The sequence below is a fragment of the Protopterus annectens genome, chromosome 7.part1 (genome assembly GCF_019279795.1).
Source record: "Protopterus annectens isolate FY-2018-M chromosome 7.part1, PAN1.0, whole genome shotgun sequence".
In the NCBI taxonomy this organism is placed as follows: Eukaryota; Metazoa; Chordata; order Ceratodontiformes; family Protopteridae; genus Protopterus; species Protopterus annectens.
In genome coordinates this window covers 539229513-539256165 of record NC_056740.1, presented here as the reverse complement: position 1 = coordinate 539256165, position 26653 = coordinate 539229513, and the positions used below count along the sequence as shown (strand labels likewise).

Below are 26653 nucleotides of genomic sequence, written 5' to 3'. Positions count from 1 at the left end.
TCTTTTCGTTTACTGTGTACCCTAGACCTGTTAGTAATCTTTTTACAAACGCCAGATGCTGTAGTAGAATGACATTGTTCTCTACTTGAATAAGGCAGTCATCCAAGTAAGGATATATTTGTATTCCTCTTTGTCTGCAAAATGCAATTACTGGTGCCAGGCATTTTGTGAAGACCCTGGGCGCAGAAGATAAGCCAAAGGGCATTGCAGAGAATAAGAAGTTATGTACCTACCATAACGTTCCATGTTAGTTGTCTTCTCTCGCCTTCTTTCTTGCTTGATGGGTTCGGAGCCGATCCTCGGCTCCGACTGCACTGCTAAGCTCGAGAGTCACTTTTACCAGCTCGAGGCAGCCCCATATCCCATGATGCAAGGCGGTAAGTACCCAGATCTCGTTTGATGACAAAGGGCAATAGCACCAAGCATAAATACTTCCCAAAGGAAGAAAGAAAGCCTACAGGATGACAGAAGGACCAGTTCTGAATGGTCTTCAGCATAACAATCTCTTGTAGAAAGGTCTGTCCAGGCCTGGGGGAAGGAGGGAGGGTCGCAGAAGAAGGCGAGAAGACAACTAACATGGAACGTTATGGTAGGTACATAACTTCTTAATGTTAAGTTGTCAATCTCGCCTTCATTCTTGCTTGATGGGACGCGTCCCTAGCACCTCTATCCTGGGTGGCTCAACGGAACAGACTCTTGAGGACTGTAGAGCCAAAACTGGCTCTGTCCCTGGAGGCCAAGTCCAATTTGTAATGGGAAATAAAAGTATGAGGAGTGGCCCAAGTGGCCGCTGCACAAATAGTGTCTAAAGGAAGTCTAGCTTGAAAGGCTGTAGAAGTAGCTAAGCTCCTAGTTGAATGTGCTTTAGGTTTTGAGCACAGCTGTTTTCCCCTGAGCAGATAAATTTCAGAGATGACAGAAGACAGCCATCTAGATAAAGTCACTTTAGAAACAGGAAGGCCTTTCCTGTTATCTGCATAGGAAACAAAGAGTTGATCGGATTTCCTAAATTGTTTAGTTCTGTCCAAATAATATCTGAGTTGGCGGTGGACATCAAGATAATGTAATTTTGTTCCGATCTGTTTGAATAGTTTGGAAAAAATACAGGGAGTTCAATGGATTGATTCAAATTAGCCTTTGAGGCGACCTTAGGCAAAAAGGTCGGATTAGTTCTCAATGATACTCTGTCCTTGTGAAAGACCAAATAGGGGTCGAACCGAAGAGCTTGAAGTTCAGACACCCTCCTGGCCGATGTAATAGCTACTAGGAATAATGTTTTCCAAGAAAGAAATTTTAGGGAGCAAGAAACAGCTGGCTCGAAGGGGAAGAATCAAGGATGTCAGCACTAAATTTAGATCCCATTGAGGAGGAGGATTCCTGATTGGAGGCTTTAGCAGGAAAATTCCTTTCAAGAAGGCTTTACAAAGCCTATGGGACATGATATTGTGATCTGCGATCCCGACATGAAAGTTCGAGATAGCAGCCAGTTGAACTCTAACTGTGGAAGAAGAGGAGCCTGCATGAAAAATCTCCGCTAAGAAGTCCAAAACTGCCTGAACTGGGGCAGTGAAGGGATCGATATTCTTGGCTTTAGCCCAATAAGAGAAACGTTTCCATTTGCTTGTATAAATCCTCCTGGTAGAGGATTTTAAAGAAGCTACTATGATGTCTCTAACAGGGTTAGAGATCAAAGGAAGCCTGGCTAAGGAAGGAAGTGGAGCAACCATGCTGAGAGGTTGAGAGAAGGGATAGACCGGTGCAGCTGACCGGATTGGTGAACCAGAAGATCTGGCACTGGGTCCAGATGCCATGGCTGCAGCAAAAGGTGACGATGGAGGAACGGAAACCAAATTTGTCGAGGCCAATAAGGAGCAATGAGAATCATTTTGGCTCTCAAAATGGTAGCTTTCTGGATAACCTGAGGGATTAGAGGAAAAGGAGGAAAGGCATAAAGAAGTCCCTGGGGCCAATCCTGGGTCAGAGCGTCTCTGGGGGGATGGCCTGACAGAGGGAAGAGAGAGAAGAAGTCTGGGCATTTGCTGTTTTGGGTGTAGCAAAAAGATCGCAACATGGGCGACCCCATTCCAGAAAAATCTCCTCCACTATAGATTGCTTGAGAGACCACTCGTGAGGCATGAGAATAGCTCTGCTCAATCTGTCCGCTAAAATGTTGGTTTTCCCAGGGATGTGCGTTGCTACCAAAAACCGATGAGAGATCATCGCCCACTGCCACAGTCTGAGCGCTTCTCGACACAAGGGGTAGGACTTGGTTCCGCCCTGTTTGTTAATATACCAAACTACAGACATGTTGTCTGTGTGGACTGCAATCGTCCCTACAGGAAGAGAGTCGTTGAGGGCTTGCAACGTTAAAAGCACTGCTCTCATCTCTAGGACATTTATGTGCTGGTGGTACTCGAACGGTTGCCACATCCCGTGAACCATCCTGCCCTGATAATGCCCCCCCCACCCGATCAGGGAGGCATCCGTGGTGACAGTGGCTACCGGGGATGGGGGTACAAAATGTCTGCCTTGGTGAATCTGGGGAGAAGTGATCCACCAAGCAAGATGATTTTTGCAAATCTGTGTCACCAGAATTTGGTGACGCATTGGAAGTTGTTGGTAAGACCACTGAGTGAACAACATCCACTGAAGAAGGCGCATGTAGAAGCGAGCCAGGGGAAGAAGAGTAATGGCCGCAGCCATGAGACCTAATACTTTTAGAACCATTCTGGCCTGTACCTTCTTGTTGGCTAGAATGATCCTGACATGACTTTGAATGTCTGAAACTCTTTGGTCTGTAAGGGTAGCTGACATCCGAACAGTGTTTAAGTTTAAGCCTATGAAAGTAATAGACTGGCAGGGCAATAAGGATGACTTTTGAAGTTGATCGAGATGCCCAAATGAGAACAAAGATTTATTGTGTAATCCCTGGCTTGAACAAGCTGATGCCTGGTGGTGGCTGACAGGAGCCAGTCGTCGAGATACGGAAACACCTGGAATCCTTGGCGTCTCAGGTGAGCCGTGACCACTGCCATGCATTTGGTGAACACTCTGGGGCTGTGGTGAGACCAAAGGGCAGGGCTCTGAACTGGAAATGACTGGACCCCAGCCGAAAGCGGAGAAATCTCCTGGAGCGTCTGTGAATTTATTTGTGATAATGCATCCTGAAGATCTATTGAGCACATCCAGTTGTCCTTCTGCAAGAAGGGCAGAATCGACTGAAGAGTGACCATTCGGAATCTTGTCTTCCTCACAGACTTGTTGAGTCTGCTGAGATCCAATATTGGTCTCCAGTCTCCCGTCTTTTTGGGGACCAAAAAGAACCTTGAGTAGATTCCGGGCTCTGAATGGTCTGTTGTAACTGGCTGAATGGCTCTTTTTTGCAGTAGTTTTGAGACTTCCAACTCTGCAATTTCCCTTAGACCGGGTGGTACGTCTGGAAGGGAATTTGAGGGACAGAAAGGACTTTCCTCGAAAGGAATTTTGTAACCCTCGGATATGATCGACTGTACCCATCTGTCTTGAGTGAGAGAACGCCAGGCTTCTGGGTACAGTGATAGTCTTCCCCCGACTGCCTCCAAGGAGGGACAGCCGGGCAACATCTCAGGGATGCTGAAAGGGCTTGTCAGAGAGAGACTCTCTGTTTCCCTGGTTTTGTGGACTCCCTCTGCCTCTAGAGCGGCCTGTTGTTGTTACCCCCTCTGCCTCTAGGGGTAAAGTGACCACGTGAATGCGGCGTGACTCCTTGGGATTTGCGGAACCACATTTTGCCACCCTTCTGTCCTTTGGGATAAGGTCTAGAAGGGATGGAAAAACGGACTCCTACGGCAGAAAGAGTTTTGCCGTCCTGCTCACACCTGGTCAACGTTTCCTTCACTTGAGGGCCAAACAGAGCTGACCCATCAAAGGGAGAGTTTGTGAAGGACGCCTTAAAGGGATCTGCAAAATTACATAGTCGCATCCAGGCTTGGCGTCTAAGAGCGACACCTGTACCTCTGCCCTACTGCTCCATCAGCAGCATATGATATAAGCCACATGGAGGAGTTTGCAATGGAGTTAAGGGTTCCTAGCTGCAAAGCAATTTTTCCTGAGCCCCGCAGCTGTAGGATCCTGCACAACTTCACCTAGCTCCTTAAGGATATCCCTTTGGAGTCTGGTGAAGTGACAAAGATAGTTCAGCGAACGCATAGCAAAGGTCGCTGAAGAAAACATCCGCTTACCATATCTATCCATGGTCCTAGAGTCCTTATTAGGAGGATGGACAGTGCGGAAGGATCTGCAAGTTCCTTCTTGGTGGCAGCCGCCACCACCATGGCATCAGTGGGGACACCTTTTGTAAGGAATTGCTTGTCCGACGGGGCAGTAATAAATTTAGAAGGCCTCCTAGGGACAGGCTCTACAGAGTCAGGAGCAGTCCACGCCTTTCGAGCAATAACCTGCATAAGGGGGTCGAACGGCGGAGACACCCAGCAGGTGGAGGCCGAGATCCAAGCGCCTCCAGGTATACTGACTCATCCTCAGAGGGATTGTTGGTGGGCCAGTTTCCCCTCTGTCTAAGGAGTTCTAGGATGTCTGAGAAGGAGACATCCTCAGAGGGGGATCTTGGGGATCCCTCTGACTCATCTAAGTCAGTATCTGAAGTGACAGACTCGGGGGAGTCTACGTGTTTCCTCTTACAAGTCCTCTTCCGCGGAGGATCACCCGACAAGTCAGGAGAATCCTCAGAAGAGGGGGATATTCCCAGTAGGGAAACCTGAGGCGGAGGATCTCTGGGTCCTGGAGCAAGAGAAGTGGCAGAGATGTCAACAGGCACCATAGAGGGAGGAGCTAAGGGAACAGACTGCTGGCTGAGTCCAGGGGCCAGCACACTCTTCATCACCTCGAAGGCTCCCCTCCCAGGGAGGTCCGAGAGAACCCGCTCCGAAGAGCTAGGAACTCCAGGACCCACCGAAAAGGAAGGCTCCAAGGCAGATGTCGGAGCCGAACTCACCAAGGCCGAGGCTCCAAGGGAAGAGCGGGTCGGACAAGGGTCGATGCCACTCACCCCCTCGGAGGAGACCAGGGAAGCCCGGCCACCGAATCCCTCTAAGGAAGGTCTCGAAGAGGAGATAAGAGTAGAGGCTGAAGGAGCAGAAGGGGGTATCTGTCCCTCAGCCGTAGCAGAAACTATTCCCAAAGACTCCAACTCCAAACTCTGGGGTAGAGTCGAAGGAGGAACTGCAATGGGGTGTGGACTAATAGTCGTTTGCTGAGACGGACTATGTAGCATTTGGGCCAGTGCCTGTGACTTTAACAGTCTAATGACCACTCTCTCCAAATCATGGTCAGAAAGCCTGGATGACCTTGAAGATCGGCTCCGATGGCTCCGCTCCGAGAAGAGAGGCGGGCCGAAGTATCGGCTCCAAGGAAGGGGACCTAGACCTCTTCCTCGAAGGAACCATCGGAGCCGATGAAACTACTGAAACTGTCGGAGCCGACAACTTATCGGCACCGACAGGTAGCTTTGATGTATCGGCTCCAGCCGGAGCCGATACGGCCATAAATGAAAGGGTGTCGGAGCCGATCGGAGCCGACACCGATGCCTGGGCCACATGGTGGTCGGAACCGATCGGAGCCGACACCGAAGTGGTCGAACCAAGTCGGCACCGATAGCCATCGGTGCCGAAGGTTAAATGACAGAATCGGCTCCAGCGGGCGATCTCGACTCTGAATGAGTCGGGCCGAGGCCACAGGCTTGGACACAGAAGCCTGGGCCTTGGAAGACTTAGAAGTCTTAGATGGGGCCGACTTAGCGGAGAGCCCTCCGGCTTAAGAAGGCCCCTCAAAATCAATTTATTTCTTCTTTCCTGCAGGACTCTCTGGCTAAAAGAATGACATATAGCACAGGAGTCCTGCAGGTGAAGAGGCCCCAGACAGTACAGGCAAGAAGTGTGACCGTCTGTCAGAGACATCTTCTGACAGCACGAGTCACACTTCTTAAAGCCTGAGACCCTTTCTTTAGACATGGTGTAAAACACACACACACACACACCAGTCCAAGAATAAAATTAAATATACCAAAAGGTATCACTAACAGACACACACACACACCCTAACGGGGGGGGGGGAATGGGATGGGTTTTAGTCTGACTAAAAGTTTAGGGGAGACAGGGAAAATTTCTGTCAGAAAAGTTAAAACTAACAATTTAAGGTTTTTTTTTGAAAAAAGGGGCTAAAATAGTAAAGTAATAATTCACTTACCAGGAGCTGGTAAAAGGAGGACCTCATCAGCGCGCAAAGCGAGATCTGGGTACTTACCGCCTTGCATCATGGGATATGGGGCTGCCTCGAGCTGGTAAATGTGACTCTCGAGCTTAGCAAGTGCCGAGTCGGAGCCGAGGATCGGCTCCGAACCCATCAAGCAAGAATGAAGGCGAGATTGACAACTTAACATTTGGTAGTGCATTTAGTCAGCTATAAATCTGAGGTATCTTTTGCATGATTGTCTGATTGGGACATGCAGGTATGCCTCTTTTAGGTCTAAAGTCACAAGCCAAGCCTTCTTGCCCAGCATGAGCAGAAGCTGTTGCAGAGTTAATATTTTGAATTTTGGAATATCCACGAATGTGTTTAAGGTAGACAGGTCCAGTATTGATCTCCAGGCTTTGTCCTCTCTGGGTACCAAGAATAGCCTTGAGTAAAATCCTCGTCCCTGTTCTTGCTGTGGTACTTGCCGAATGGCCCTCATGTCCATGAGGGATGAAACTTATTTTTGTGCCTCTGCCCATTGATTGCGTGGCAGGTCTGGCATACCGTTTGGCCTTGGCAGGGTGTGAAAGTGGAACCTGTAGCCTTGAGATATGATATTTAAGACCCATTTGTCCTGGGTGATCATATGCCAATTTTGTGAATAAAGTGCTAGTTTTCCACCCGAAGGAGCTGCCAGAAGATAAGTGCTTGGTGCTGGCAGGGGAAAGTCATTGAGACCGTTTCCTGTATGGCTGTGATTTTTCCTCTCCACTTTTGGAGGTAGAAGCACCCCATTGTTTAGGCCTGTATGAGCCTTGGGGCTGTGATCTGCCTCTGGGGCGTCTGTATCTGCCTCTTTGTGGCCTGTCTGACACTGGAAAGGACCAATTCTTTGTAGGCCAGTTCCTGCTAAATCTGGGAGGCTGCACCTGTAAGAAATCCTTCACTGTTTGCATAGATTTAGCTTTGTCCTCCATTTTCTTTAACACTTCTTCTGCTTTAACACCAAACAAGGTATCATGTTGTAATGGAGCATCTAATAGTTTTGCTTTAACATGATCGGGCAGATTCTGTTCTTAACCAAGCATGCCTCCTAATGACAGAACCTGTAACTGCGGCCCTGCAGGAGGCCTCTAGAGAATCAAAACCACATTGTAAAGTATGCTTTCCCACTTGTTCAGCTGCATGCAATAAATCCTGCATTTCTTTGTTTTGTGCACATTCTGAATTTGTCAACATTTTCTGTTTAAGCAGTGACATAAGATATTGCTGATATTTAAGCATATGGGAAATGGGAAATTCACCCCAGAGATCACTTCTGTGGCTCTGCTCGACAGGGGCACAGGAAAATAATTTTCTTGGGTGGCGAAAGCCAGGGTACATTTTTTGGCTAGGCTTATATAGGCCCTAGGGCCAATAGCCTAGTACCTACTTATGAACCTATGAAACTGACAATTTAAAGCTCTTACAGCCAAGGTAGCAGAAGTATAAATCTATTTCCCCATCTGTCCAGGGCCATAGAATCCCTATCAGAGGGGATAGGGTTTTTTGCAGTGGAAGCCTTGACCCCCTTGGGACCCTGAGAAATAGTTTCTGGGTCAGCAGCAGAGTTTTTGTAAAGAAATTTATGTGAATCGGGAACCCTGTAATATCTGTCTGGCTTAACAGGAGCTGGAGTCAGGAGACAGACCGGACTCTGAAAATACATCATCTACAATGTCTAAAACAGGAGGAATAGCAAGGAGCCTGTGCTGAGGTAATAAAAGGAAGTCTCTGAGCCTTTTCTTGGATTCTGAGTAATCTTGGCTCTCCCAGGGGAAATGCTCCCTCATAGTATGCAGGGTCTCCCCAAAAGAGAAATCCTCAGGAGGGGAGGCTGAAGAGATAGATTCTTCAGCATCAGAATCCTCATAGGGAGGAAGGGAATATTACTGTTCAGAAGAGGAATCAGAGGAAATGGAAACCTGATCTGAAGATTCATATTCTATCTCTTGCCTACGCCTCTTATCAGGAGGGGGATGGGAACACCTGATCAAAGTAATTAGGTCTTCAGCCATTTTAAGCATCTGTTTTTTAGGCATGGAGGCCTGTCCAGGAGAATGCTGTACTTGTTTCTTTGTCTTTAGAGCTGCTTTAGTCTTTGCCTTTGAAGCTGAAGTTGGTTTTACATATAACTGTGTAGGCCTGAAAACACCCTCAGAAGCAGATGCCTGCTCAGCGGCTCCGGACCCATCTGAGGGAATAGTTTCCGAGTGTCCAATACCTTGAGTTTCCAGCAGCCTAGTCAGCTCCACATGGGAGTCGGAAGACGCCTGTGGCTCTGAAGTAGCAGGTGTTAGGGGCTGCGAAAGCGACTCACTGAGAAATGGCAAACTGGCGACAGGCCTAACAGAAGCCTCATTGGTTTTGGTCCTCGGATGCCTGTCCTTTTCTTTTTCTTTGCGCTTTTTATAAACTTCAGTAGTCGGCTGTTCTGATGGCATTATAAAATTGAATCTTCTGCCAAAGTAATGAAATGCAAAATCGTACCGATGCTTAATAGTGCGTTGGTTAAATCTAGCACAAAACTGACAACTAGCAATGTCGTGGTCAGGGCCTAGACAAGGAATGCAGTAAGAATGAAAATCCTTATGAGGTATTTGCTTCCCACAAGAAATACAATTATTAACTTTTTCTGACATCGGTCTGGAGCAAGAAAAAAGTTTCCCCAATGGGGTATTTAGCTTTAATGAAGACTTCGGATCTGAAATTCGAATTTGAAAATCTCAGGAGTCGGCCGACCGGCACTTGCAAACTGTTTTTGCTTCGGGCACCGTGAGGCAAGAAAGACTGAAGAAAATGGCATCGGCTGCATCTTTTATACCCCTGGTGCATTGACGTCAGGGAGGAGGCGACAGCGACCGATGCCAGACCTGGACTTTGGAACTCGGGCCGACTGTGGGTAGCCTGCCAGCGGGATGACCCAAATGTAATGACTGCAACAGTGAAACACGATGAACATCTGACTAAGCACCTGACTATCTTTGACTTGTACAACTGTATCACAGAAACAAGCTCCATCTTCAAATACCTAGAATGGCTTGATCAATCTCTAAACTTCCATTTCCTCATAGATAACACAAGAGCAAAAATATACTCCTTCCTCTTCTGGGCCAAATCTCCTTTTTCCACATGCTACAAGTCAGAGCAGCCATCAAAGAAGGAGTTGTTCTCTCAACTACAGTATGGACTACCACTTATGATTCCTCCTCAGAGAAAATCACCACTACATACCAGACAATCTCCAACATCAGTATTCCCAATTTATTACGAACTTGCCCCTCAGTGAAACTCACTGCATCACTCTAGAAAACATCAAATGGCTACCCATAAAACAAAGATACAACTCTACTATTAGGGTTTCAACTCTATAAACTACTACATCTGCAGATGTTTACACTCCTTGCAGATGATAAAAAAAAAAAAAAAAAAAAAAAAAAAACCTGTATAGCCTGACACACTACTCATAAGCCACACCTACTCATTACCCCAAGAAGCAAACTCCACAGCACTGCATGTGCATTCTCCTCTCAAGCACCTACTCTTTGGTGGCAAGCTCTCCCTATAGTCCTAAAGGAAAACAGCACTTACTCCAAATTCAGAATGCAACTCTTCATCCACACCAAATGCATCTGCTTCAACATAGGAAATATTATCTAACGTACTATTCTGATTCTCCTTTCCACTTCTCCACTCACAAAATTACTGAAGGTTGACCCATTTTAGACAATAATGTAATTACTGTATGTTATACTCGGGTCTGTATCATAATCGAATTGTGATAAGTCGGAACACCACAACATCGAAATAACAACTCCGAAACGTAATTAGTCCAAACACTCAAAACTGCGAAAAACAGAACTCCGAAAAGCAACGGTCGGCCAGCTTTACACCCGTACTATCAAATAACAACACACAAACAGTTTTACACAATTACTAATGTGGGAGGCTGTGCCCTCCACCCCCCCCCCCCCACTTAAATATACCAACTCGGAGACTGCACCACAGTTGAGACTTTATGCATATGTACACAGAAGGGACAAACATAACCATTTGGAGTTCCGATCTTCGATGTTTTCAGTGTTCGGATTAATCACGTTTCGGAGTATTCAGTTCAATGTTGTGGTGTTCAGACTTCTCACAGTTCGACATTCTGACATAAACCCGTTACACTCTACTTGTTTACTATAATACGCATATAGTTTTGCTAGGTAACCAATCTGAACTACTCTACTACTGCTTACACTTCTGCCTCTTTTGTTTGTGAAATATTCTGTATTTCACCCAGGCTGAGCCTGAAATTGATCAGTACTGATCAGTGCACTATCCTGGAACACAAACATATTTATTTTACTTATATACAGTAAACTATCAGTTAACCAGCACTCTCAAGCAACCGGCAAAAAAACACTGAAGAAATACAGTGCAATTTTCATGTACTGCACTTTCTGTTTTCCCCCAGTAGAAACATACCTTATGTTTTTAGAGGTTTAAAAAGGAAGAAAGGAATAAAGTCCCTCTTTCCCCAACCTGAGAACAAGTCAAACCAAACAAATATTATATGTTACAGTATCAGTCAGGCCTATTTTTAATCGTAACTCTCAAGCAACCTTATCCAGCATCTGCCAATCCCATAGGTTAAGTGAGAGTTTTCTGTAATTTGCTCACTGGTGTAGAGCACTGACGCCACTGGACCAGTTTCAGTCTCGGCCCAGAATACAAACACATCAAATGGAAAAAAACAAAAATTATTTATACAACGCAAGAGCACACTAAAAACTAAATATGGCAAATATACAATAGAAAAAATGATTTAAGAAGGTAGTCAACAGAAACCACCAAGTAAAATATTTACATCAGTTAAAGTAACGCAATGTTAGGAGTTACAGAAGTGATGCTAAAGTGAGAATGATACACACACACCACTACTTGGTTAACTTGTTCCATTTCTTCACACTGTAGAAAGATGCCTTCATCAAAGGAATACTAATCAGCCTGGTAACACATGATGCAGTAGAATACAGTAAACTGGTCTACTTTAAGTGCACTAACACCATAAAACAAGGTTCTAATTACCTTTCAGTAACTGGGGAGTTTTCCATTTCACTCCTATCAGGTGCATCAGGAGTCTCGTTTTTCTATGAAATAAATAACAGGAGATTACTATTCTACAAAAATAAATTAAACACTGTGTAACAAAAAAATCACAAATGTTAATACTTGTGTAACATCATTATATGATAATTAATTATGTTGGCACTTCCCATAGCTCCAGCACTTTAATCAAACATGTATTTTTCTTTTAACTATTTTGCAAATGGGCATTACTCATTAGCTCAGAAACCTTTCTGCAGTCTGCTTTACATAAAGCAGATATAATTTTTTGGTATTTCTCTGTCTCCACTTTGCCTTATGTTCTTGGCTTACGCGAAAGGAACAAATCATTCAAGGATTCATTAGTATTTTCTTTTTTAAGGTTCTCAGTTCCCATGACAGCCTTACTCTACACATTCCTGGGAAAGCAGGGGATGGCAGTGCGTTTGTGTCACCCAGCCACAACACCAAGAAATACTTTGACATCCTTCTGTACAGTTTACCCCTAGTGTTCCTGGTGTAATTTCCCAGTCTATAGAAGGTTCTGCATCTTCTCTTCACAAAAGACAGGCAGGCCAGTGTCACCGCCTCACCTCCACACAACTTAGCTAGTACTTTCAGCTCCTGGGCTGCTAATCAATCCCTGGTTACTGGGGGTCAATATCGAGACTTAATCCTATTTGCACCATGGAGTTGCTTATTTAGCCAACACATTTTTTTTTACCATATAAGTTGTTCTACAAAGAGCATGGAACTTGAGTCTGAGCTTATACTCCCTACCAAACACAATCTGAAAATGTGTTTATTTTATTAAAAAGTAGGTGAGCTGGACTCAGAAGCCCTTTTTCAATCCCTATTAGAATAAAATAAAATACAGCAATAAGACAAAACAATAAAAAAAAAAAAAATAGGCAGCAATCCTGACAATAAAAATGCACAAAAGTAATCCTGTTCTTATGTTACAAAAATATCTAAGGCATCAGTGAGGGTTTTTCTACAAATAAGACCAGATATAAGCAGGATGAGCACACATCTTCCTTAAGTCAAGACTTCTACGTGGCAACACAGCTTTTTGCTGAAAGAACTTAAGCTGCGAAGAGAAGGCAACAAGGGTGCAATGCTGCTGTCACTTGTTAGAAGAAATCCCATTCTTAATGCTGGGAATGGCAGCATGTCCATAAACTAAGGAAAGTTTAAGTGAAGTTCTTTTTCCATGCTGTCATTTATATTAAATGACAGTTTCAATTCATTTTTTTGTGTCAAAATGAAACTGAATTTGACAGTTGTGTGGAGGTATTTGCTCTGTTTTTATTGCGTTTTACTGTTAATAAAGCCCCACTACACTGGCTGGTAATACTGTGTAGGGGCAGAATGGTCTTTCAACATAGGTGCGAGTTGACCCCTCTGTCACTGTGTGACCACAGAGTTACTACACTTAGGTAAAAAATGCTGAGGGCACAGAGGGGTCATTTTTAATGTTGCCAATCTTGTTTCCACCACATTCTACAATTTTCAAAAGTTTACGTACACGAATCTCTGGCACACATCAAGATGTTATGCACTGACCAGATAACTGCATTTAGCCTACACCTGCCAGTTTGCCCTAGGCATTAGCACCCTCCACCCTTGTAGACAGACTGATACTGTAAAGAATGTATTAGTTATAAACTAACGCCAATGGAAAATAGTAACACTTTCGCAAATACACGGCTAAAAAATAACATGCCTTAACAAGTCTGCTTGAACTAAACAGAACTCCCAACAGGTGCTGCTTGATGATAGGGCAAATGATGCACAGACAGAAACCAGTATGGAACCATGATCCATCAACGAAGGTCCCTCCTACACACATGAACCGATGTACCAAAACATCAGAAACCCTTACTATACTACTATGGCTAGGCCGAATCACAGCTGATAAATCAATCAGGAAGGAAGATAGAACATCAATGAAAATTCAGCTCAATCCTGAAGCAGACCAATATCAAGAAAAATCCCACTCCTGGAGTTACAGTCAAGACAATTCTACATAGCAACTGTATGCAAAAAGGAACACATGGCCACTGCATGCGTCTTCAGTGGGGGAAAAATTTAGGCATACACTAGCACTTCTTTCACCTTACAGAACTTATTCTTTGTGGTATTTCTTCAAGGTCCAAAGTTCTTATAGTCACACATCACTCCTCCCTTATTAAACCCATCACTGAACATAATGCCCAAATTGGCATGTCCCCTGCTAAGCACCCAAACCAACTTAAGAGACCTAAACACCTTCTTACCAAAATAACTCAGGTCTCAGTAAAATCAGAGACTCCAACTTAAAGCCCTGTCCCTCTATTCAGTGTCAAACAGGCCCTGAGGGTGTTATCTCTGCTTTCAATGAATTCCAGAACCATGAGTAAAGCAACCTACATTACTATCATACCAATACCACCACATGGAATAACTACACCAACATACTCTCCAACCTTTAAAGCAGTCTGGATGACTAGATAGTTGACTGCAAATTTTCACTCGAGATATTTGAGGAACATCTACTTAATGGAGGTCACTGTTAGTCTCCCACCAGTATGGGGGTGATGTGGCTGAGCATCTTGATGGTCTCCTGGACACAAATTTAGCAATAACCGATGACTTCTTGTGCATTGGCCACTGACTGCAGCATTTCACAAGGGATAGTTGACCAAATGATGGTGACAAATGATGCAGACAGAAAGCCACTTGAAAGTGCTTGGCAACTACAAACCTTTCTCTCTCTGGAAAACAGAACTGGTCAGTGCACAAAACCTCAAGTAAAGCCTGACCTTCTGGCAACGTAGATCCTTCAGTGTGAAAGGGGATTCCCTTTAACATGGTGACTATCTCCCAGCTAAAAAAAGAGCATGATGAATAGACTGGTTCATGAAAACCAATTCAGGAGAGACAAGTTGCTTAGCCAAATAATTTCCTCACAATGATGTCTGTAACAGCATTCTAACTGCTGTCACTGTATAGTACAGTTGTGTACACTTATCATAAATGTAGATGTTCGAGTGTATTCACTGTTGCAGTCATTACATTTGGATAATCTGCTGGCAGGTTGCCCTCAGTCAGCCTGAATTCCAAAGTCTTGGGTGCTGCGTTAGTTGCTGTCTCCTCTTCCATGACGTCAGGTCGTCAGAGGTATAAAACATGCAGCCGACGCCATTTTCTTTAGTTTTTCTTGCCCCAGATGTCAGGTGCCTCCAAAAAAGGTAGCAAAAATATATATGCATATATATATATACATGCATCAATATAAACTTTACCTTCATCTACAAGCAAATATAATACATAGGTTGTACAAGATAGACAAGGAAAGATAAACTCCAGAATGACAGTGGGATGGCAAGAGGGTAACCTGGACTGCAACAGTGAATACACTCGAACATCTACATTTATGGTAAGTGTACACAACTGTACTATGTTCTTCGTGATTCACTGTTGCAGTCATTACATTTGGGTAGAATCCCAAAGTATTGGTTGGGAGGCTGGAGCTAAACAGCATTAGGTGCGGCTATAAGGCCCTGCAGAACTGCAGTGGCAAAGCCTGTCCTGGACTTAGAGTAGAGAGGCAAATGATAATGCTTTGCGAAGGTGTGAACAGAACTCCAAGTAGCAGCCTCTAGAATGTCTTTGGTTGGTACTCCTCTGAGAAAGGCTGCTGAAGTAGCTGCAGCTCTGGTGGAATGAGACCTAATGCCCTTGGGCACAGGTTTACCATGGTGTAAGTAACAGAAACGGATGCAGTGGCTTATCCACTTTGAAATTGTCTGCTCTAAGTCCATATACTGAGAATGATGACACCATAGGCTTTTTAGATACCATTGTAGTTTCCTCATATGCAGTCTTGCATATGGAATTAGTAGAATGCACGAGGCCACAAACCCCAAGGCTTGCAGTATTTGCTTTGCAGATAGCAGGGTTTTTGTGGCCACTAGTTTGAAGTAAGTTGTCAAATGAATTAGTTTCTCTGGCGTGAGGAAAGCCATCTGGGAAGCTGTGTTCAAGCTTGCTCCCAGGAATATAATTTGTTAATAGGGTACTAGATGTGATTTATTTTCGTTTATGGTGTACCCCAGACAAGTTAATACCTTCTGTGCAAATACCAGATGATTTAGAAGTATGTCCTGGCTTTCTGCCTGAATTAGACAATCGTCCAGGTATGGGTATATTTGAATATTTCTTTGCCTGCAAAATGCAATGACTAGAGCTAGGCACTTTGTGAATACCCTGGGCGCAGTACGTAAGCCAAAGGGCAGTGCAGAGAACTGATAGTGCATGTAGCCTGCTTTGAAGCTTAAGTATCTTCTGCAAGATTCCCTGAATGGGATGTGCAGGTAAGCTTCCTTTAAATCGAGTGATGCCAACCAGGCATCCTTGCCTAACATAGGAAGTAACTGGTGAAGAGTTAGCATCTTGAATTTTAGAATCACCAAAAAGGTGTCTAAGATAGAAAGGTCCAGGATAGGACGCCATGAGTTGTCTTTTCTGGGTACCAGGGAAAGTCTTGAGTAGAAACCTTGCCCCTTTTCCTCTTCTGGTACAGTCTGAATAGCCCCTATGCTTAAGAGACAGAGTACCTGCTTTTGAGCCTCTGCCCACTGATTTGGGGGTAGATCTGGCCAACCGTTTGGGGTTGGTAACGTGTGGAAGTAGAATGTGTATCCTTGGGGAACTACATTTAAACCCATTTGTCCTGGGTAATGAGTTCCCAGTTTTTGGCCTGCAGACCAATCTTTCCCCCTAAAGGAGCAGTCAGTTGAGAAGTGCTTGGAAGTTTTAAAATTAAGTAATTGAGACAGTTTACCAGAGGGGGGAGTCTTACTACTCCCTGATTTAGAAGTGGGAGCCCCACAGTGCTTATTCCTGTGCGTACCCTGGGACAAAAGCCTGGGTGTTCTGCTGGTTCTGGGTTTGGACTGAGAAAGCCTGGAAGAGGCAGGAAAGGACCAATTCTTAGAGGGCCAATGCCTACTAAATCTTGGAGGCTGTACTTGTAGGAAAGCTTTAACAGTTTGCATAGATTTAGCTTCTTCCTCCATCTTTTTAAGAACTTGTTCTGCTTTGTTGCCAAACAGGAGGTCCTGATTTAAGGGAGCATCCAGCAATTTAGCTTTAACATGATCTGGCAAGGGTTGCTCCTTAAGCCAAGCATGCCTCCTAAAGTACAGACCCAGCGACAGCAGCCCTGCAAAATGCCTCTAGAGAATCAAAACTACATTGCAAAGTAGGTTTTCCAACCTGTTCAGCAGAATGCATTAAATCCTGTAGATCCTTGTTTTCAGCACAGTAAGGAATCAACATCATTTTCTGTTTAAGCAATCCAATAATATGCTGCTGATACTTTAACATATGAAACTGGCAATTTAAGGCCCTAATGGCCAAGGTTGCAGAAGTGTATACCTTCATACCACATCTATCCAACGCCCTGGAGTCTCTATCAGAGGGGGTAGGATTTTTGGCAGTAGTAGCCTTAATGCCCTTGGGTCCCTGTGAAATGGTCTCTGGATCCGCAGTAGGATTTTTAAAAAGGAACTTGTGAGAGTCAGGAACCTTGTAATATATATATGGTTTTCTGGCTACAGGACGTAAAGAGTCAGGGGCCAAGCTAGATTCCGAAAAGGCATGAACAACAATGTCTAGAACAGGAGGGATAGCTAAAGGCCTGTGCTGGGGCAGGAGTAAGAAATCCATAAGCCTCCTTTTAGAATCTGAGTAATCCTGGATTTCCCAATGAAAATGCTCCCTAAGAGTATGCAAGGTTTCACCAAAAGAGAAATCCTCGGGGGGGGGGGTTTGAGTCCTCTGCATCAGAATCCTCATAAGCAGATAAGGGTAAATTCTGGTCATCAGAGGAAACAGAAATTTCAGAATCCTGGTCAGAAGTATCATAATCAAGGTTGGCTTCCCCTGATTAAAGTAATAAGGTATTCAGCCATTCTTATCATTTGTTTTTTTAGGCATAGAGGCCTGACCATGTGGTCTGGGCGTAATTTTTTTAGGCATGGGTCGAGTTTTAGGCCTTGCAGAAAAAGATGGCGTTGGTTTAATATGCAAGTCAGTAGGCCTGAATACACCTTCAGAAGCCGGGGCCTGCACAGCAGCTCCGGACCCATCCAAGGTAGAGACATCCGCAGGTTCCAGATGAAGCATCTCGCGGCATACCAGACTCTGAATGGGTTTCAGTAGAGGCTTGCGAATCTGAAGTGACGGTTATCAGGGACTGCGAAAGCGCCTGAGTACCGGTGAACAGGCGACTGGCTTAGGAGAAGCGTCGTTGGCAGCTTTGGACCTAGGCAGCCTGTCTCTGTCTTTATCTTTGCGTTTTTTCGGAATGTCGGTAGTCGGATGGCTTACCGAAGACATATCTGGATAACTGAACCGAGAACCAAAATATTTAGAAGCGTAAATATACCGACGGACAGTTCGTTGGTTAATTAGGGCACAAAAACCAACCACGAGGTATGCTGTGGTCAGGGCCTAGGCAAGGAATACAGTACGAATGAAAATCTTTATGAGGTATTTGCTTTCCACAAGAAATGCAATTAAATTTTACTGACGTCGGTAAATAGCAAGAAAAAGTTTCCCCAACGGGGTACTTAACTTTAGTTGGAAGACTTTGGTTCTGAAATTCTAAAACGAAAATTTCAGGAGTTGGCCGACCGGCACTTGTGAACTGCTTCTGCTTCGGGCACCGCACGGCAAGAAAGACTGATGTAACGGGGTCGGCTGCATGCTTTATACCCCTGACGTCATGGAAAATGAGACAGCAACTGACACAGGACACAAGACTTTGATAATCAGGCCAACTGAGGGCTACTGCAAGCAGAAAACTCAAATGTGATGACTGTAACAGTGAAACATGAAGAACATCTCCACAAAACAAAATTGTACAAGTATAAAATTCAAACTATAAAGTTTGGAAGTAAAAAAGAAATTCAAAGTTCTGCATAATAATTCACAGCTCACCATTGAAAGTAGAAAATTCAAAAGTACAAGTTATACAGAAGATAAAATCATAATTCAAAAAAGAAAAAAAAATGTATTCACTGTACAGAATAAGCGATTGTAAAATAAAAAAAGTCAGAATAAAAAAAAAAAAGGAAATAGAATAAGGTAGGACTTGTATACCTCAGAGACCTTCTCCTGGCATTCTGTCCTTTCAGGTCTCAAACCTTTGCATCAATGTTTACTGATGATGAAGTAAGCATCATATTTTGAGTTAGCACAAAGCTCTGAAGATGGAATGGTGTGAGCATTCATGCCTGTTTGGGTTTGGCGGCTGCTAGGGTGACCCAAGCACTCAGAGATAAAATGTTGCATTCCTCACAGATCTGTTTTTGTGGGATATACCCAAGGAGCTGGTTCATCTTACCAGACAGATGTTGAGGACCTGGGTACCACTGGCCCTGATGTGGGTGCTTTACATCAATGCAAGGTAAATTTGCCAAGCACAGCGTACGCAGCTTGACTGTAGACTTGTACTGTGGTCACTTTTGCAGTCATCACTGTAAGGAACTCCCCTGTTGGATGAAGTCTAACACTGGGCCTGACTTTCAAAGTTGGGCATCTTTCCCCCACAGTTAAGATGATGTCACTTTATCTTGGATGTCTTCACTTACCCAGTATTTAAGTTGTATCCGCCTGCACCAGCTTTACTTCTTTCTTGCTCATCTTGCAACAGTGCTTGCTTAAATGATAGCCCTTAGCATTTCAGACAACAGGTGCCCTGGTTTGAGATCTGGTGACCTGCACAAGATGACTCACTTCAGCCCTTATTATCCCCCAGCTGCCCCATACAATTACCAAGACTTGAGTGGATGGGGCTTGACCTGTTTCAACTAATGAGTTAGAATTATCTCAGACAAATTGCTGCTATAAATTACTAACTCAAACATTCAAACCATCATACCAGGAAAATCTGGCAGGCCCCACATCATTAGAAATGCTGACTCTTGACACTGTAGACATGCACGATGACCAGAATGGCAGAGGAGTTTACTCCAGGTTATTTTTTGACCCAAGAAAGGACAGATCCTGATGATCCATACTGGATCACAGACTAAACAAATTCCTGTAAGTATTAAAATTCAGGACACTGACACTGCAGGCCTTATTTTTTTCTCCTCATTCTTCAGGAATACTGTCATCTGAAACTCAAGGATGCTGACCTCCAAACTTTCACATAAAGAGGTATCAGGCGACATCTGAAGCTTGTGACAGGGGCATCATTACCAGTTTACTTCCTTGTTTTTTGACCTACTGAGTCTATAATTTTTACAAAACACCTGGCTCCAGTGATGGCTGATTACAAGACATAAGTACTCATAATTAGATGACTGCCTGATTCAGGTCCACTCCGAGGAAGAGATGCAAAGGTTTACAAACTACATATTACAATGAGTGGCTCATCTAGGGCTCACCCTCAACAAACAGAAGTATAACTTTTGCCTAAGTTGGATGATGTTCTTCTTGGGGGCACTACTGAATACAAACTCCTACAGGGTTTACCTGCCAAAACAGAATGTAGAGTCAAGAGCAGTCCTCATCCACTCCATGACAGGGAAACCCCAGACTAACGGCAATACAACTCCTGATCATGCTAGGACACATCTACTAATCTGATGTGCTCTTTGCCAAATTACACATGAAGAAAGAATACAATGGTTCCTCAGGAACACATGGGATCAGCAGCTTCAATTTCTGGAAATCACCATCCCATTGTGACCTTGTGTCAGAAAGTAGTTATGTAAGACCTTACCATAATGTTCTACTGATCACTGCTGCAGTATTCCAAACCTTCCCAGAAGCATACAACCAACTTATGACCTTAACTTACAAGCATAGGGGTACACAAGTGGATGTAGGAGTGTAAATCCTCAAACTACTTCCTAGTCAGCAGCCTGAAGACATCTGAGAGATAAAAGTAGTCAACTAGGAGGGGCTTTGTAGGAGAGGAGAGGGACCCACTCGATCCTAGGTTCTGTCAGACAGGACAGACAATAAGGAGAAGAGGAGAAAATGAAAGAAAGGAGGGAAGAGGGTGGGAAGGAATACTGCAACAATGATAGGTAGGACATCTACTGTTATAGTAAGTTCTTCTAAAAGTGCACTATGTCCTGACTGAAATCACTGTTGGAATATTCCAAACAGATGGGTGACTCACAAAGCTTAAAAGTGACAGAAGGGGGGACGACTGAGTATGATGATAAATGTCCAAGAGTCCAAACAGGACTGACCTAGTGAAGGCAGCCATGGACCCGGAAAAGGCATCTGTTCTGTAGTGTTTTATTAAAGTGTGCAGAGACATCCTGGTGAAAGCTTCCAGGATGGTTCTGGAATCCATACCTTTGTAAAAAGCCTCCAAGGAGGCTACTGCTCCAGTAGAATGAGCCCTTGGGGAGGAGGGCAAGGATTTACCATGGTGGAAGTCACAAAAAAAGCAATGGACTTAGAAATCCATCTGGTAATGGTTTGTTAGACACTAGCTGACCAGTTTAGACTCCATGAAAAAGACAAACAGTTGGTCTGAAGAATAGACTTAAGTCTTGTACAGGTAAAATCTTAATTGTCTGTGCACATCAAGTGAATTGTCTTTCACCGGTGTTCTGTGGGTTGGAAAAGAAAGTAGGCAGGTTGATGCCCTCATTGACTAACAACTCCCTTTACCACTTTTGGCATGAAAGAGAGGTTGACCCTCAGGGACACCTTGCCCTTATGGAAAATAAGAAAAGTGGGACATCCAAAACTGCCTGCAATCTTACGACTCTCCTAGGAGAAGTGAGATCCAGCCACAAAATAATTTCCCAGGTACAAAATTTGAGAGTATAAGTGGCTGTCTCAAAAGAAGGCAGATTGAGTTTTTCCTAGCACAAAGTTGAGATCCCAAGCAGGTTTCCTCTGGAATGGGGTGGTATTATGTGCAACACCCATTTTAGAAATTATCTGACCTCAAGCCTGTGGACATAAGAGGCAGACTGAGGGGGGGGGGAGGCTGAATGGTGATCTTTAATAGAGAAGCAGTTCAGACTTTTCTTCATTCTTTCACACAAGTAGGATAAGACAAGAGGAACCTCTGACTCTGTAGGGCCCTGATTGTTTCGATGACACCATACCGAAAATCTTTCACTTGGCTATGTAAGATTTTCATGTGGCAAGTCTCCTTTGCCTTGTGGAGAACCTGGAGCACATTTTCCTAAAATTGGTGTCTGGACTGGATCAGTATCCTGTCATCTATAGGCTTAGGCTGAATGATAATAGTTTGGGATGAAGCAATGAGCCTTTCTGTTGTGTGATCAGGTCCACTTTGTGGGGTAGATTGTGGTGATTATCCCTGGCTAAGTGATAGAGAAGAGGGAGCCAATGCTGCCTTGGCCAAACCAAAATACCAGTAGCATTTTTTTTTATCTTTACTAAAACTTTTGGTAGAAGAGGAAGTGAAGGGAAGGCATAAAGAAACTTCTCCATCCATTGGAAGGATAATGCATCTATTCTCCATGCCAAGGGGCAAGAAGTTATCCAAATGCAAAAGAGAAGGAGCTATTTGCTGCTCTCAGAGGCAAACAGGTCTATCTGTGGTATCCCCCACCTGTGGACTATGTCTAGGAAGACTTGTTTGTTGATGGTCCAATCATGAGCATCTTTGATGGCCATGCTTAGGGTGTCTGCCAGGACATTGTCCTGTGACAGAATATGTACTGCTTAAAGGGACATGCCCAGCTGCATGGCCAGATTCCATGCAATCTGAGTCAACCTGTATAACTGGTATGACCTGGTTCCTCCTTGCCTGTTTATGTACCATATGACTGTTGTGTTGTCTGTGAATATGCGTAGAAAACCTGGTTTTCAGAGGTGGGCGAAAGCCTGCAGGGCCTGAATGACAGCCCTCATCTCTTTCAGGTTGGGACTGGACTGCCAATGGCCCTGAACCTTGTGGACAGTCTGAGGTATCTGTGTACACTTCTTGACTTGGGGTATGTGCCTTGAAAGACAATCCTGGATTCCCCTCTTGAGACAAGGTATGAGGGAAATCTGTGCATCCAGAGGGTGTGTGTTGAGACCCTACATTTTTCAGGTATCACTGAATTTTCTTCATATGCAGTCTGGCTAAAGGGAACACTGATATGGTTGATGCCATGTATCCCAGTGTTCTTAAAATCTTCCTGGCTGAACAATATTTGAGGGAGATAAGGATCTGGAAATAATTTGTAAAGTTCTGTACCTTTTCCCGAGACAACAAGGCCTGCATGTTCTGTGTGTCCAGTCTGCAACTCAAGGAAAACAAGTCTTGAGTGGGCTGGAGGAAATATTTTTTTTAAGTCGAGAGTGAATCCCAGTTAGAGGAGGTGGTTTAGAGTGCAATGAAAGTGCTGTATTAAAGATCTGAAGCAGAGAGGCCTGGATAAGCAGACTGCCTAAGTAGGGGAATATTTGCACCCCTCCAAGTCCTGCAAACAGGACATATAACAAAAGCTAGGCACTTTGTGAATTCGCTGGGGGCTGTAGAGATCCCAAAAGGCAAAGCAATAAACTGAAATTCAGTGCACCAAATCCAAAATCTCAGGAATTTCTTGTAAGAAGTGCAAATGGGGGTATAAAGAAGAAGACTAGAAAAGCTTGCAGAAGAATAAAGGGAAGCAGAGTTTGGAGGGAAAGCATTTTCAAAAAGGGAACCTTGAGGAAGGTGTTGAGCAGAGAGAGGTCAATAATGGGTCCCACTGCCCCTCTTTCCTCTATACCAGAAGAATCCTCAGCCCACAAATTGAAGAGGAACAATCTCTGTAGTGCCTTGAGACTGTAGCTTCCAAAGGTGATATGACTGGTTGGGAGGTGGTGATGGAATGCCTCTAAAGGGAATAAGTTCTTTCCAGCTCACCGCACAAAGAATAGCTGTGCAAAATCTTACCATAACCATAGATATCCGTCTCTTCGATGTTGCAATATTCTTGGTGTGGGATTTTCCACCTCAGGCACGTACGTCAGCTCCTATACAAAAGCTTCAGCTTGGCTGTTGTAGTTGCGTGGGACGTCACATGTAGGGCCATAAATGTGACGTCTGCATACACAGACCTCAGACCTTGGAAGGCCCAGCAGGAGTAGCAGCCAGCGACGTCAGTCAAAGGGTCAAGGTGCCATTATGTGGTTGCACAGGTCATAAGATAGGGTAGAAACCCGAGGACATGAGTGATTGAGAGAGAGAGAGAGAGAGAGAGAGAAGGATAAGCGGATTTTGGTGGGTGGGAAGGAATACTGCAACATGGAAGAGAAGGACATCTATGGTTACGGCAAGATTTTACACAACTATTCTATGTCCTTCAATTCCTATGTTGCAGTATTCTTGGTGTGGGAGAGTACCACAGCTTAGCTGGAAGGAAAGAAGGGTGGAAGTAGAAGAGGCTGATTCCACAAAACCCTGCAGGATTGTCCTGGCAAATCCTGCCCGTGCTCTGGAGACACAGTCTAACTTGTTGTGTTTGGTGAAAGTGTGAATGGTGGACCATGTGACTGCTTCCAGTTTGGAAGTGGTGTCCAGGCCTTTTAAAAAGGCTTTAGAGGCTGCCACTGCCATGGTGGAGTGAGCTTTGACTCCCTGTGGGAGCTTTTTGCCATGGTATGAGTAACGGAGGCAAATGGCTTTCCTAATCCAACATGCGATGGTTTGTTTGGAGACTGCCTTGCCCAGGGCCCTGGGGTGGAAGGAAACAAAGAGTTGATTGGATTTTCTAATGGATTTCGTTTTGTCTAGGTAAAATCTTGGCTGTCTGTGTACATCCAGGGAGTGGAGTACCATCACTGGTAGGACAGGGGTACAAGATGGGAAGTTGAATAGATTGGTTTAAGGACAGATCAATGACCACCTTTGGCATGAAGGAAGAGTTAGTTCTTAGTATTACCCTGTCCTTGTGGAAGGCGGTGTATGGGGGGGGGGGGCGGGCAAGGCCATTAGGGCCTGTAATTCAGACACCCTTCTGTCTGAAGTTATGGCCACTAGTAGTACTGTCTTCCATGTGCACATTTGCAGAGTAGCTGCACTAGCAGGCCCATATGGAGACTAGGTTAGTTTTTCCAGAATGAAGTTAAGGTCCCAGGGTGGTGGGATGGGCTTTCTTGGAGGTGTGATGTGTAAGACCCCTTGTATGAATAGTTTCATGTCGAGCTTGGCTATTAGGGGAGGGTCTAGTGGCAGGCAGACTGAGACTGTTGAAAGGTGAACTTTCAATGAAGAGTAAGAGAGTCTGGCCTTTACTAGCTGACACATACACATGGACTTGGGGGGGGGGATCTGCGATGCATTGATCCCTGCGCTTGTCCAGACACCATTTTGAAAATCTTTCCCATTTAGCCAAGTATGATTTTCTTGTAGTAGATTTCCTGGCCTCCCTCAGGACTGAAAGCATGTCTTCTGAGTAGTGGTGCCTGAAGGGAATTAGAAGTTTATCATCCACAGTGTCAGTGACAACATCGACAAGTGTGGATGGATGAGAGTTCCCTTTTATTGTGTCAGAAGGTCCACCTTGTGGGGTAACTTGTGGTGACTGCCCTTGGCTACACTGAGAAGTAGAGGGAACCAGTGCATGCCTTAGCCAGTAAGGAGTCACCAACAAGATTTTTGGTTTGTCTCTCCTGATTTTCAGGAGGACTTTCTGAATTAGTGGGAAGGGAGGAAAGGCATATAGAAACCTTCCCCTCCAAAAAATGCTGAAAGCATCTACTCTCCAAGTTAGTGGGCAGTAGGTCTTGGAGCAGAAGGTCTGCAGCTGCTTGTTCTGGGGAGAGGCAAACAAGTCTACTTGAGGAGTGCCCCACCGCTAGATAATGTCTAGGAAGACATTCCTGTCCAACATCCATTCGTGCTGTGGAGAGGATGTCCTGCTTAGAAGGTCTGCTCGTTTGTTGTCCTGCGAGGGGATGTAGGATGCCTGTGGGGACAAGTTGTGTCAAGAGGCTAGGTTCCATATCAGTAAGGTTAGTCTGCACAGGTGGTATGTTTTTGTTCCACCCTGCTTGTGGAGGTACCACATAACTGTGGTGTTGTCTGTTATTATTTGGAGAACACCTGGTAGTAGGAGAGGGCTGAAGGTTTTCAGTGCTAGAAGGACTACTGTCATTTCATTCACATTAATGTGTTTGTTCCTTAAGGAAGGGTGCCACTTTGCTTGGACCCTGTAGGATGCCATTGTGGCTCCCCATCCTGAGTCTGAAGCATCTGTATGCATAACTTGGGTTGGGAGAGGAGGCTGCAGAGGAAGGCCCAGGCTAAGCTGGACTTGCTGAATCCACCAAATTACTTCTGCCTTTAGGCAGGGCAGGAGATTGACTTCTAGCTGTAGAGGATGTTGGTGTTGAGACCAAACATTTTTTTAGATACCACTGTAGCTTTTGCATGTGCATTCTGGCTAGTGGAAGCATGGGGATGGTGGCTGCCATTAGGCCCAGTGTTCTTAGGAATTGCCTTGCAGTTATTATTTGCGTCTGCAGCAGGGCTTTGAAATGGGAGGTCAGGGAGCTTGACCTTGTCCTGGAGAAGAAAGGCTTTCATTATGTCTGTTTTGATCCTGCAACCCAGAAATATTTTGTCTTGTTCTGGTGTCAAGGATGATTTTGGGAGGTTCAGGGTGAACCCCAGATTTTGTAGTAGGTATATGGTGAAATCTAGATGGATTAATAGGGTTTCTTTGCAGTCTGCTAGGATCAGGATGTCGTCTAGGTAGGGATAAATCTGAATCCCCCATGTTCTGCAATAGGCAATGGCCGGTGCCAGACATTTTGTGAAAACTCTGGGGGCAGCGGACAAACCAAAGGGCAAAGCAGTAAATTGGAAATGAGAGGAGGGTCCAGAGAAACAAACATTTTCTGTGGGAGGGTAGAATGGGTATGTGCAAGTAGGCTTCTTTCAGGTCGAATGTGGCCATGAAAGCCTTGGCTGGTATGAGAGGGAGTAAACTTGGAAGGTACAACATTCTGAAGGTGAGCACTTTTAAGAATAGGCTTAAGAAGGAAAGGTCAAGAATGGGTCTGCATGGTCCATCCCTTTTCGGGACCAGGAATAGTCTTGAATAGAAGCCCTTTTCTTCCTGTCCTGGGGGGCAGATTCTACGGTGCCCAAGTTCAGAAAGTCTGTCAGGACCTGTGGGAAGAGGAGTCTTAGATTTCTTAGGGGAAGGGGGACACTCCTTAAGGGTTTCCTTTCTTTACAGGAGAGGAAGTATCCTTTTTGGATACTAACCAGAACCCGTTGGTCTGTGATGATGGTTTTCCAAAAGGGGAGGCA

The 26653-nt window shown here is 44.7% G+C and overlaps 1 protein-coding gene across 5 annotated transcripts in view; it reads right to left on the bottom strand.

The window, feature by feature from the left end:
* ZNF280D (zinc finger protein 280D) overlaps window positions 1–26653 on the bottom strand; it is a 3097091-nt gene that overhangs the window by 426381 nt on the left and 2644057 nt on the right. For all 5 annotated transcript variants that reach the window (XM_044078966.1, XM_044078968.1, XM_044078970.1 and 2 more), the window contains one exon: window positions 11344–11405. In XM_044078966.1, coding sequence (XP_043934901.1) covers window positions 11344–11405 — 62 coding nt within the window. The remainder of the gene's footprint in view (window positions 1–11343; window positions 11406–26653) is intronic.